Genomic DNA, 14,024 nt, shown 5'->3' with positions numbered 1-14,024 from the left:
CTATTATCAGAACAAAATAATCTACTATTACACAACTTTTCACCCCACAGATACAATGCTACCACTAACGGGAACACTTCTAACAACACTGCATTCTTCAAGAAACCTTTTGATAGCCAAGATTCATGCCATTCCTCAACAGACCACTCACTCAGCAGCCCTGCCGCATAACCACTTTTCGATTTTCCTAATCTTAACTTCAAATCCTGTGTCCGGCAAAAACTTGCTTGCCATGCGGTGTGACCATTAAAATCAGTCAGAAAGCTCAACCAGATGCTCAGATCTTCCTTTATACCTGCAGTTAATCGAACATGCGACAAAGGTGAAACCAACCCTTTCATCGCCGAAAATAAACTTCTGACAAAAATTCTACCCACTGGAATTACACGACACGCAAAAGCCAACTGGCCCGCCATTTTCTGTAGCTCTTTCAAAGTAACTTTCTTCTTGCGCAGTACACCACTGATCAAGTTGCACAATCTTTCCACTTTCTCAGCCGGCAGACGAAATTTCATCCTAATGCTATCAATAACTATCCCTAGAAACTCTAGCTCCACACAAGGCTGAACTGTCTTCTCATGAGCCAGCGGGATTCCAAAAAACTCCATCATCACACAAAAAAACTCTCAAAACCTCAGCACATTTGTCACTTTCTGGATGACCTATAAACAAAAAGTCATCTAAATAATGCATAATACCAACTAAAGGGAACTCCCTGCTGACCACCCACTCTAAGAATGAAGAAAATAGCTCAAAATAGTAACAAGACAGCCTAAACCCCATGGGTAACACCATGTCAAAAAAGAAAAACCCATCAAACTGAAAACCTAAAGAGTTAAAGCCAACTGCACACCCCGGAAGCAATCTGCACGCTGCCTGTATATCAGCTTTAGCCATCATGGCACCTTGACCAAATCCCCGTAATAAAACTAATGCTGAATCAAATGAAGCCTACTTCACCATTGCCTGACCCCCATCCACCTCATCATCCAAGGAGGCATTAGGGGGAAAAGACAGGTGGTGAATGACCCGGAAAGTATTTGCTTCTTTATTTGGCACTAGACCCAAGGGAGATAACCTGAAATTCTCAAAAGGAGGATTACTAAATGGTCCAGCAACCCGGCCTTCTTGAATCTCCTTTAGGATTTTATCACACCACACATCTGGCTGCAACTTGACCGAACTTAAGTTTTCCACCCAATTACACCCGAAGCCTTTAAAACCTGGGATAAAAAACCTTCTTCAATGAGTTGGGCCCTCAGGCGCTCTGGGTACCGTCCTAACCAAGGCAGCAGCCTTCCCAGCCTCACTGGGGTTGAGGCCTTTAACATGCAAATCCCTCGTACCAACCTGAGAGCTGGCTGCTGCAGCCTCGCGGAAGCACTTTACCACAGGGTGCAATCCATTACAGAAAGAGCACTCGTGCCGGTACCTGCAGTTCTGAAGCCATTTACACTGACTGTCATTAAATGCAAAGCAATGTCCTCTCTTCAGCACCGCCCCTGTTGTGGATTGCACCCTAGGAAAGCTCTGCTGCCTCGGTGGACTCATTAGGCTCAGCCACAGACCCACATCTTTGACTCCCCATTTCAAATTGGGGTATATCGCCAGCTTTTGGCGAAACATTTCATCGTAAGTAAACCATGACGATCCGCCAAAGCTGTGATATGCCTCCAATATAATGTCTGTATGTTGCAGAATGCCTGCAGTCTTAACTGACGACTTCTCAGATAACACTGCAGCATAAATGCAAAACGCCTGCAACCACACATTGAAACTCTTGGGGCGCTTTTTTTCATCCTCTTCTGATTTTGCAGCCTCCTTGCCTGATGGTAATAGTGGCAAGAGTTCCACAAACTCTCTGCGCCAGATTTTCTCCTTAGTGGCTATTGGCAGGTGAAACCCCAGCGGGGACAGCTCACAGGGCAGAGCTGCTTTATAACACTGTGAGCTCACACCGGCCTTGTTAACCATCAATGGGACCGCTGGTGCAGCTATCCATGACAATCAATGGGACCGCTGGTGCAGCTATCCATGACAATCAATGGGACCGCTGGTGCAGCTATCCATGACAATCAATGGGACCGCTGGTGCAGCTATCCATGACACTGCTGGGGACTCATCCTGCACAGTTAACCCTCTATTTAACTCCACTGACTGCTGCATCCCTGAAGAACCAGCCTGTAACAAACCTCTCAGGGTCAGCAAAACACTATCTAATGATGCTAGCGTATTAGCCGACGCCAGCAATGGCTGCGATAAACCTTCGTTGCCAGAGGGCAGCGAAAAACACTGCCCTCCAGAAGTCCCACCACCGCTGGAGCTCGCCGCTGCTGTCATCTGGATGGCTGGCCCCTCAGCTGTTGTGGAGCCCAACGGTGTCCTCCTGGAACTGTCCTCCGCTGGCTTGTGACGCTGTGGGGAAATTGATGGAGAATAGCACCTGCTGCTCTTCCGTGTGCGCTTACTCCTAGCGCGGGTCTGCATCTCCACACCTGGTACTAAAGCTTCCGGCGGGCATCCAGTCAGCCGCTCCGACACCAACATCCTTCCAGACGACCTCTTCCTCGCACTGGACAATGCAGCAGCACTTCTGGTAGAGTCCCTCCTGGGCAAAATGACCGCTGACCCGATACCTCCATCATCCTCCGGCTCACTTGGCTCAGAGGCTAAAAGGGAGATATCCTCCAGGCTGGCAGGTAAGGCAGACCCACCTGCAGCAGGAACTTCCAGGCAACGTCTCAGCCACTCCTCACCCCCTGCAGCCTCCGCTCTCACTATCAGCTGCCTCAGCAAGTCCTCCATCACACAGCTGGCAACCTTGAATGCTGTGAGGAAAACTGTGACAGGATTCTTCAGCTTTTCTTAATGATATCTCCTCTCTTCTTTCCCGCTCAAACCTCCACCAATCACAGCCTGTTGCTAGGCCTTTGCCTCACAGAGACGTTCTCTCCTGATAGGTCACTGCCGTTATCTTCTAGGCCAATCATTCTCTGTCGCCAGGCTTCCCAGCTTCCATAGCAGACTCCTCATATTATAGCTGACCCTAGAGTGACTTAATAAAAACAGATTAGAACCCCCCCCCCATCCCCAATTCAAACCTACCTTTTATTAAAGTTATTAACCCTTTCCGCCCCCAGATTCCATGAGGCCTCAGTCCCCTAGTGTACTTCTGCCGTACATTCTTTGCATAGAGATTTTTTATAGTTATCTTCCAATCTCTTATTGCAGATAACGCATTTTCTAGACCGTTTCCTAGGGTCAGCTTTACTCTTCGGACCTTCCTTATCAGTCTAAAAGACCCATGCAAAGAATGGGAGGAGAGGGAACATATATGCATTTAATCAACCACAGTGACAGTTGCATATTCCATTCTTGGCATATAGCCACTCACGGTATGCAGGGGGTCTGGCTCTCCTTCCCGTGCTGACATGCTGGAGCACTTCCCTGGGTCTGCAGGGTAACCTCCAGCAGGACTAGAGCCTATCAGTGGAGGCAGGATTTAAATTTGGTGCCATTCCCGGGTTTGTGTCGGTAGCCACGCCCCCACGTGACGTCACCACGCCGGATTACATCATCGCTAGTCTGCGCCGCTGCTGTGAAGGATGCTGCTGCCAGGAGGAAACAACCCGAGGCCGACACAGCAGCAGCATCTGCAAGAGGAGCTGACACGCCCATGGAGAATTGCGCTGCACGGCGACTGACTACTCCATGGCAGCACAGGCCGGGGATGCAGGGACACAGTGGTGTGCCGCCCGGCCTCTTCGGCACAGTGTGCCCTTTGGTAAGTAACCCCTGGAGCTTGCTTCTGGCCACCGTAAGAACAGGAAGACTAAGGAGATGGCGGAAGGGGAAGTTCTTTAAGGGCTCTTCCTGTCCCTACTGAGGTCAAAGGGAAACCTCCATATGTGATGGGGCCGTCGGGATGACGACTGGGAAATGCACGTTACTCCAAAACTACTGCACAGATACAGAAAACATATCACAGTGACACAGTCACATTCATTACAATCTTATGCTGCCCTCAGAGAGGGGTGCAAGAAGATGGTGACAAAGTTCCTTTAAACAGCCATATACACATATACCCTTTTTGTTAATTTTTAGAAGAATTTGCTGGAAGCCGAATTATAAGTCAAACAGACTATTATTATAGCTGAAAACTACACATCCCGAAATGCAACTGAGCGTATCAGTGCAAACAGAATATGTGAAGGCGCAAAAAAGGTGTTGGACCCTCCATGAATGTTACATGGATTAGTGGATCCAGCCTCCTGAGCGGGATGTCACTGATCACATGCTGTACACTCAGGGACTGGGCTCCTGGGCCAGAAACACGTGATAAACGTATGGCAGGTCAATGATTTACAAAAAAAAAAAAACACATCCCTGCGATCAAAACACCATTCAGAGCAACATATAAAAAAAGGAATAAAATTATAAAGTTACCGCTTTCTGAACTTTAGGAACATAAGTGGAAAGAAATTATGTTTCAGAAAACCCCATTAACCCCTTCAGTGGCGGGTTTCTTACCACCCTGTCAGACCCATGAGGGCAGGTTTTTTAAATGGGCCAATCATTTCATTTCAACTAATTTCCAAGAGCCATAACTTTTTCATTTTTCTATTGACACGGCCATATTAGGGCTTGTTTTTTGCGGGACAAGTTGTACTTTTTGATGGCATCATTTTTGGGTATATATAATGTATTGCATTACATGTATTACACTTTTGTAAAAAAAAAATTGTAGGGAAATTGGGGGAAAAAAAGAAATTCTGCCATTCGATTTCATTTTTACGTCGTTCAGCGTGCAGAATAAATCATGTGATAACATTATTCTCTGAGTCAGCGCGATTCCAGCGGTACCAAGTTTATGCAGTTGTTTTATGTTTTGCTATTTTTGTACATTTAAAACATTTTTTTTTTTTAAAGATTTGCTTTTGTGTCGCCACATTCCAAGAGACGTATTAATTTTATTTTTCCATTGCCATTGTTTTTTGCGGGATGAACTCTAGTCTTCATTTTTCTAATTTTTAGGAACATGTAAAATTTTGATCATTTTTTACTCCATTTTTTCTAGGGGCAAGATTAACAACATCTGTAATTCTGGCATGTTTTTTTTATTTTTATCTGCATTCTCTGAGCAGTATAAATAATATGTTAAAGTCATTGTACAGGCCGGTACGTTTATGCCAATACCAAATTGTTTAAATACAGCAAGAAAAAAAAAAATAAGACCCCTAGCATTTAAATTTTTCTAGCAACGGAGCTGTGTAAGGGTTTTTATTTTGCGGGATGAGTTGTACTTTTTATTAGCACCATTTGTTGATCCGTACAGCATTTTGATCACGTTCTATTCCGTTTTTGTATGGGGGGATAAATTAGCTATTTTTGTAACGTTTTACATTTTTTTCCCCCATGTTTTGCACCCTGCAGATTAACTTCTTCCTGCTCCAGGACGTACATTTACGTCCTGGAGCGTCGAGGTATGTATGAAGAGAGATCGCGAAGGGACCTCTCTTCATACAGTATGGGCAATAGCTGCAATTAGCCACGCGGCTGTTTGCGGCTATTAACCCTTTAAATGCCGCTGTCAATTCGTATTTGGTATCGTCACATCCGTTAAAGCCCGATCTATCAATCAAAGTAGTGCATTATTTTTCCCGCATGTTGAACATTGTCCGAAAAAAATGCATTTTTTCAGTCACCATGTCTCCCAGAAAAAAATGCAATAAAAGCGATCAAAAAGTTGTATGTATTTCGAATTGGTACTAATGTAAACTACAGGACATCCCACAAAAAAATGAGCCCTCGCACAACTAAGTCGACGGAAAAATCAAAAAGCTATTGCGCGCCAAAGATGGCGGCAGAAAATAATTAGAAAAAATAAAATGTCTTTGAAAAAAAATACTAGTACAGTAAAAAAAAAACTATACAAGTTTGGTATCATAGTAATCGTACTGACTTAGTAGAATAAAGTTATCATGTCAATTTTGTTGCAGTTTGTGCACCGTAGAAACAAGATGCACTGAAAGATGGCGGAATGTCGTCTTTGTTTTTCATTTCTCTCCACTTTGAATTTTTTTTTAAGGTTTTTCAGTCCATTACATGGTATAATAAATAGCACCACTGAAAAACACAATTCGTCCCACAAAATACAAGCCCTCATACAGCGACGTTGATGGATAAATGAAGGAGTTACGATTTTTTAAGAGGGGGAGGAAAAAACAAAAATAGGGGGGAAAAAGGGGGGGGGCGTCATTAAGGGGTTAAATAATGTACTAACTTCCTTCTCTGGGTCATTACGAACGCAGGGATACCACATGTGTAATTTTGTTCTTAATTTTTTACAAAGTAAAGGGAGAAAGGTGGGGTTTGGGCGTTTTTATTTTGTTTACTTTTTTAAAATTCTTATTCCTTTAGAGGACTTGCATAATACTTTTTTTTCCATTCTTCTAATACTCTGCTATGCCTCAGCATAGCAGAGTATTAGATAGGCTATGACGCTTATACAGCATCTGAGCGTCATACCCCAAGCTGGCAGACCCGAAGGCTATATTCAAGCCTCCGAGTGCCACAGAGACCCATCAGGACCCCCTGATCACATTGCGGGGGAGTCTGATGGTCACAGAGGGAGCCCCCTCCTTCTGACAGCCCTTTACATGCTGCGGTCACAGAGACCGCAGCATGTAAAGGGTTAAACATATTCAAGCCACTGGGTGCCACAGAGCAGTGGCGTAGCAAGGTCAGGTGGTACCTGGGGCAGAATTTTTTTTTGTCATCCCCCTTCCTCCTCAGTGATCGCACCTCCCGCAACCGCATTCCTATGCCACTATCCAACACTATTACTGTCTTCACACCACTGCTATCAATACTATCACTGCCCCGACATCATTACTGCCCCATCAGACTATTACTGCCCCCTCACCACTGCCCCTTACAAATAATTGCTGCACCCCCCTGACACGACTCCATCCTCCTTTCCCCTCAGCCTGACACCCTGTCCCTGCCGCCACACTGACCTCTCATCCAGTCTACTTATATACCTGCTGTAGCTGTCCCTGTGGTTCCTGAGTGGTCCGTGCGGGCACTTTGTTGCACTGCTGTGCGGCAGTCTGCTCCATCCCAGCCGGCAGCAAAGCAGTGCAAGAAACTCACTATAGTGATAGTGGCTCCCTCTGTTTCCGCCGCTCCCAGACTCTCCGCTCATCTCCTGCAGTTTGTGTCCTCCTCCGCGGTCTCTGCCACAGTTGCCGCTATGCTCCTGCCGTCTCAGTCGTCTCTGGCAGGGCGCCGATCGCAGGCTCGGCGTTGTCCTCCTGGTATGTATGAACGGCCTTTGGGGGGATTAAACACGCCCTCAGCCAATAAGAAGCTGGGGGTGTGAGTACTTTTATTGACAGCTGTATTATGTGGCCACCTCTTACTTCCGGTGGAGACATAATACACCAGTACCCTACACGGTCCCACAGTGAAACATAGCCCTGAAATCTTACGGGCTATATCACTATGGGCAGTGAAGCTTGTCCTGGAAAATTTCCGGGCGTGCCACTCAAGGGGTTAAACAATCCATGACGTCCGTGGCTACAACCTACGGACTTTACTGATCAACTGCTCACACAGTTGTAGAACAAGAAAACACATTCTAATGATCAGATCTCTGATGAGCAAATTATACAATCTAATCGTTTACCCTCAGTTTACATGATTTTTTCACAAAGTAGTAATTTTGCATAATTTTGGTTTTGCTGCGTGACTTGTGTAACATTAGATGACATAATAGTATAGACATAATAGACATAATAGTGTAGAAACCTTTACAGGCACAAATTGGGGGTCTAACGTACAACTTCAAATAACCAATGTATTAATATTAACGATGTATGTAACCTTTAGAATACATTACCTGAATCAGAGCTAGCAAGGGGGAGATGACAAAAGTGATTCCCGTGGCAAGGACAGCTGGGAGCTGATAGCAAAGAGACTTACCAGCCCCAGTTGGCAAACAGACGAACACATCTTTGTCACCTGAGAAACAAAGAATACAAATGATTGATGGTATTACCCACAATGCATTCTAAGCATTCTAAGTTAAAGCCCCATTTACACACAAATATTATCGGTCAAATTAGTTTAAAACATAGGAGGATTGACAGTTTGAGCGATCATTTTGCATAAGCTGCTAATAGGCACTAATGCCCACTAGCAGCTTATTAGCTTCATTTGCATGTAAATGAGCATCCCTGCACTGTATGCAGATAACAGCAGGTGGTCTGTTATCTGCATTCAGCTCCTTTGTTCTCCCTCTGAAAGTAGCTGAAAACAATGTTAATGGAGAAACACAGCGTGTGGTCCCTGCTATCAGCTCTCCAGCTGAACCATGGATTTTAAGCTGAACTAAAAATCATCGTTCGGCCGTCAAGCAAATGATGGTAGCATTTGCAAGCAACGATTATCGCTCAAAAAAATCTTTTGAGTGAATTTTGAGCAATAATCGTTGCATGTAAATCGGGCTTAAAAGGGTTGTCCCAAGAAATTAGCTTACCCCCTATCCACTTTAGTCTTCAATAGGTGTTTTTAGCCCAATAGCCACAACAATAGTACAGAGGACCTTTTAAGCAATATGCTGCTTTTAGGTTGTATTCACACTTGGCAGATTTTGATGTGTATCAGTTCCAAAATCTGCAGAATATATTGCGCTACGGATGTTGATGTGAATCCACATTATGTGGTGGGGGGGGGGGTTATAATGCAGAATTTGGTACAAATTTTTTTGCAGAGAAAAATCCACATCAATTCCACAATGTGTGATCATATATTTAAAGGGATTTTCCTGGACTAGGATGCTGATGACCTATCATTAGGACAGGTCATCAATATCTGATCGGTTTGAAGAGACAGCTCCACTCTGGCGAGTGCTGTGGCCTCCTCCCAGGCCAGTGACATCACGTTTATTGGTCACATGGCCTGACAGCAGCAAGTGAATGGGACTGAGCAGCTACACTAGGCACCATCGCTATGAAATGTATGGCACTGCATCTAATGTGCAACAAAGAGGCTGTCAGGCTCATCTGAGCAGTGTGGTTACTCCATATAGCTGAACATTGAGGTCCTTGAGTGGCCAACCACCACCAATCTAATACTGATGACCTGTACTCCAAGGATACTTCATCAAAATTGCAAAACACCTTTAAATAGGACAGTATATTATAGTGACAGATACATTTAACCCCTTAGTGACCAAGCTTTTTTGCCTTTTCCCATTTTTGTTTTTTCCTCCTTCCTTTTAAAAAAATCGTAACTCCTTTATCCATCGACGTTGCTGAATGAGGGCTTGTTTTTTGCGGGATGAGTTGTATTTTTCAATGGTACTATTTATTGTACCATATAATGTACTGAAAAACTTTTTAAAAATTCTGAGTGGAGAGAAACGGAAAAAAAAACGACATTTCACAATTTTTTCGGTGCGTCCTGTTTCTACGGCGCACAAACTGCAACGAAAATGACCCGATAACTTTATTCTATAGGGCAGTACAATTACTACTATACCAAAACTATGTGGTTTTTTTTTTTTTTTTGTGGAATACTTGTATTTTTTTTTTAAATATTTAATTTTTTAAAAATTATTTTCTGTGTCCATTTTCTGCACGCAATAAATTTTTTATTTTTCTGTCGACATAGTTGAGTGAGGGGTCATTTTGTGCGGTACGTCCTATCATTTCCCATGGTACCATTCTTGCATACATTTGACTTTTTGATCGCTTTTTATTACATTTTTTCTCGGAGATAGGGTGACCAAAAAAGTGCAATTCTAGTGTTCTTTATTTTTTTTTTTCGGACGTCGTTCACCATGTGGGGTAAATAATGCATTACTTTGATAGATTGGACTTTTACGGACGCAGCGATACCAAACACGTATTTTCGGTTTATTATTTAGATTTTTTATTGCAAATATGGCAAAAGGGGCTTTTTTTCCCCCCCTACACTTTCTTTTAGCCCCCCTGGAGGACCACAACCAGTGATACTTTGATCACTCCTGCAGTATGATGTAACGCCATAGCATTACATTATACTGCATTCCGACAGGCAGCCTATCAAGTCACCCCACGGGGATGGCTTGATAGGCAGTCTCCTAAGGCAGCCCTGGGGCCTTTTAGAAGGTCCCTGGCTGCCATGACACCTGCACGGCTTCCCCAATCTCACCGCGGGGGGTGGGGGGGCGTACGGGACCACCGAACATCGGTCGGGGAATTTAAATGCCGCTGTCAGAATTGACAGCAACATTTAAAGGGTTAATAGGTGCTATCGGCTGCGCGGCTATTGCCCGTGAGTGTCAGCTGTAATAAACAGCTGACGCCGGCACTGTATGGAGGGAGATAGCGGCGTTATCTCCCTCAATACACGTCCTGCAACAGCAGGACAAAAAAAACACTATTGGGCCGTCACTAAGGGGTTAAATATATTAAAAAAGATAAATAAAAGACAGAATCTCTATGAGAGTACACAAAGTCTAACGCCATATGACAGGAATAAATGCACTAATCAGCCATAACATTTAGGCCTTACGTCCATGGGCAAAGTCGAATTTTGGAATCCGCGCAGATGATCCTCAGTTCAATATGCCCATAGCCATTCAATGGGCATTCGCAGATAATTAAATATCTGCAGATGTCATTTTTTCCCAGCTTGCGGATTGCATGCACGGGAAAACTCCATTTAAAAAAAGCATGGCGCATGCTCGTGGTATGCCTGGACGCATCTGCTGTGCAGAAGAAAGAAGATCCAGCCGCAACGGAGAAGACCTGTACGGCAGCTGCACAGGGGAGTAAATGGCTCTTTAAGCCTCATGTTTGCGGGCACGGGGGGAAACCACCACAGGAATCCACACTTGGAAACTGTGCGTGCCTGTGGACATAAGGCCTGACATAAGACCATGGACAGATGAAGTCACGGTTATTGGGTGGGATATATTAGGCAGCTAGTGATCAATCAGCTTTTGAAGTTTATGTGTTGGAAGCAGTAAAGTGGGCAAGTGTAAAAATGTGATCGACTTTGACAAGGACCAAAGTGTGATGCCTAGATGACTGGGTCAGTCTGTGGGGTGTTGTGGGTATATATAGTACCAACCAAAAGTGTTCAAAGGATGTGCATGGGGAGCAGAGAAACATGTCTGAGTCACCTTTAACCACAGTGCGGGTTGCATTCTCCTGCAGGTCTGACCGGAAAGTACGAAATCCAAAAACTTTGTGCAGGGTGGAGAGAATTCTGCATTTAGAGCAGGTTGATGAAGATGAAGAAGGCCGGGCGCTCATTTTTCTGGGAGGCACAGAAAAACCCTGAAAGAAGCAAATCAGCAATCAGTACTAATCACAATAGCCCTGCCATATAACCCAACACAGAAAGACCGGCAACATCTTCAACTTTCCTTTTTCAAGAGGATTATAATATTTTTATTTTTCTGTCAATATAGCTGTTTCGGGGACAATCTGCATTTTTTAATAGCTCAATTTAAGTGGGGTGAACTAGAAAAAATAAACAAACATAACTGAATCATTGTTTTAGGGGTTTCTACGGTGTTTATTATGCAGCAAAATTGACATGATGACTTTATTCTGTGGGCCCATACAAATGTGGCAATATGACATTTTAGCTGTTTTTAAATGTATCATTTAAAAAAAATATATTGCTTTCTGTTGTCAGATTTCAAGATCTGTAATTTTTTTTCGATTTCTGCAGACACGGATGTATAAGGTCTCGTTTTGGTAGGATGACTTGTAGTTTTTATTGGTACCATTTTGGGGTACATGAATTTTTTTGATCCCTTTTTATTCAACTGTACCTAGGAAATGGCGTGCCCAAAAAAACTAATTCTGGAATTATGTTTTTTTTACTACAACATTCACCACATAGGATAAATAAGTATATATTTTAGTACTTTGGACTGTTACAGATGTGGCGATACCAATAATGCTTATTTTATATGAGAAATAGGAAAAGGTTTTTTTCAAACTTTTAATATTTTTTTTTATATAAATTTTAACTTGTCTTTACATTTTTTTTGTCTGCACAGGAGACTTGAATTTGCAATAGTTTGATTACTTCAACAATATAATGCACCAATGCAGTATACTGCATTTTTAATGATAGTGTATTAAGCCTTGCCATGGGCAGAGCTTAATAAAGTGCAATACATGGCAGCCCTGGGAGGGCACTCACACACACCTTAGCCTGATGCAATGCGGTTTGCCATCACACTAACTCTTCCCTCATGTATGTGCATTATGTCACTGCACGCAATGCCTCACACTCACTCATCATCACCATAGCATCTACAGTGTGGGTGATGAAAAAGAAGCCCAACACCACACTCTTATGAAAGCTGTCTAAAAGAAAATCTGTCTCTGTTGCCCAAAGCAACCATTCAAAGCAGAGTTTTCCTTTCTTATACTGCTAAGGTAAAATTAAAGCTGTGCTGTGATTGGTTACTATGGGCAACAAAAAGTTTCTTATAGACAGCTTTGATAAGGCTGCCTGTCCACAGCCGCCGTCGAGGAGCAGGCGATATTTGACAGATCTCCGCGGTGAGCCTATCTTACAGATAGGCTCACTGCAAAGAATCGCGGCAATTCGCAGCCTGCTGCAATTTGCCGCCCGCGAGCGGGGAAAGCAGTGCAAAAACACCCATGGACAGGAGCCTAAGGGTGTGGTGCCGGGCTAATCCTTCCCACTCTGTTTAACAAATCTCATTGGAATTTTGTTTACCAGGAAACATTTTAATTAGATGTGCTACAAACAAAGGAAAGGTCTACAGAGGTTTTTCAAAAATTCTGACAATGTCTACACACAAAAAGACCCCCACGTTGGTTGGTTGTGAGTATTTCTTGCATTCAAAATAGTTGCTGCCTTTGGATTATAGCTATTAGGCCCCCTGTCCATGGCAGTGTATTCGCCGGCGGTAAATCACCAGCGAAGCACGCCGGCTGAAGCTTTCCATGGCGTTGCTATGAAAAGCGCCGGCCCCGTGTCCACGAGAGGAGAATCATTGCGATTCTCCGCTCACGGCAGGCAATTCGCAGCATGCTGCAAATTGCCCCGATTCTCCGTGGTCCCAGCCTATCTGTGAGATTAGGCTGACCGGCGGAGATTCGTGTGCAGTGGCGGCTCCTGCGGCGGAGCTCCGCCGCGGGATACCGCAACGCCCGTAGACAAGGAGGCCTTAGTCCTAATGCCACGGAATAATTTCCCTGAGCGCAGATATTTATATACAATCCGAATTCCAAAATCGTTGGGATGCTGTAAATTGTAAATAAATGTAAAGAACAGAAGAACACAATGATTTGGAAATCTCCTATACATATTTTATTCACAGTAGAGCACATCAGGGGGCGGGAGGGGGGCAATTTTCCATTTCATTTAATAAAAAAAAAAAGAAAAAAAAGTCATTTAGAATTAGTGTCAGTCGCCATCATGGGACGGGCTTTGTGCGAGTGCTTACACATTCTTCTTATTTAGTTTCTCATCACAAACTTACCAAAATGAAGTCAAATGTTTCTTAAGGCCTTAGTCAGAGGGGCGATTTTTCGCGCGATTTGCGGATCGCATGACGGATGCGCATCCGAAAAATCGCGTGACCGGTGCGCGCAAGTCGCCCGCAAATCGCCCGAAAATCTGCTCCTAGCCGCGTTTCATTAGAAACGGGCCGGAGCTGTCCAGCGCATTGCATTCAATGGAGACGGCAATACAGCCGTCTCCATTGAAAGCAATGCGCTGCGGGCGAGACCGGGATGATTTGTCGGTAAGGGCTTAAATATATAAGCCCTTCCCTGCAATCCATCCTAAAATGTGTTAAAATGAAAAAAAAATTGTACACTCACCTTCTGCCGGCAGCTGGAGCTCCGTGCGGCGTCCTGCAGTGGGTGTGAAGGGGGTGTGAGTCAGACCTGCCCCCTGATTGGCTCAGCGCTGAGCCAATCAGAGGCATGCCTCACTCACACCCATTCATGAATTCATGAATGGATGTGAGTCAG

General features: G+C 44.1%; 1 protein-coding gene across 4 annotated transcripts in view; it reads right to left on the bottom strand.

Moving 5' to 3' along the window:
- LOC136587814 (ATP-dependent DNA helicase Q5-like) overlaps nucleotides 1–14,024 on the bottom strand; it is an 80,953-nt gene that overhangs the window by 58,359 nt on the left and 8,570 nt on the right. For all 4 annotated transcript variants that reach the window (XM_066586586.1, XM_066586583.1, XM_066586584.1 and 1 more), the window contains 2 exons: nucleotides 11,177–11,333; nucleotides 7,904–8,025 (listed from right to left, as the gene is read on the bottom strand). In XM_066586586.1, coding sequence (XP_066442683.1) covers nucleotides 7,904–8,025; nucleotides 11,177–11,309 — 255 coding nt within the window. In that variant the 5' untranslated portion in view covers nucleotides 11,310–11,333. The remainder of the gene's footprint in view (nucleotides 1–7,903; nucleotides 8,026–11,176; nucleotides 11,334–14,024) is intronic.

Source organism: Eleutherodactylus coqui, chromosome 13 (genome assembly GCF_035609145.1).
Source record: "Eleutherodactylus coqui strain aEleCoq1 chromosome 13, aEleCoq1.hap1, whole genome shotgun sequence".
NCBI lineage: Eukaryota > Metazoa > Chordata > Amphibia > Anura > Eleutherodactylidae > Eleutherodactylus > Eleutherodactylus coqui.
The sequence above is the reverse complement of the archived record's forward strand: the minus strand, read 5'-3'. Positions and strand labels throughout refer to the sequence as shown.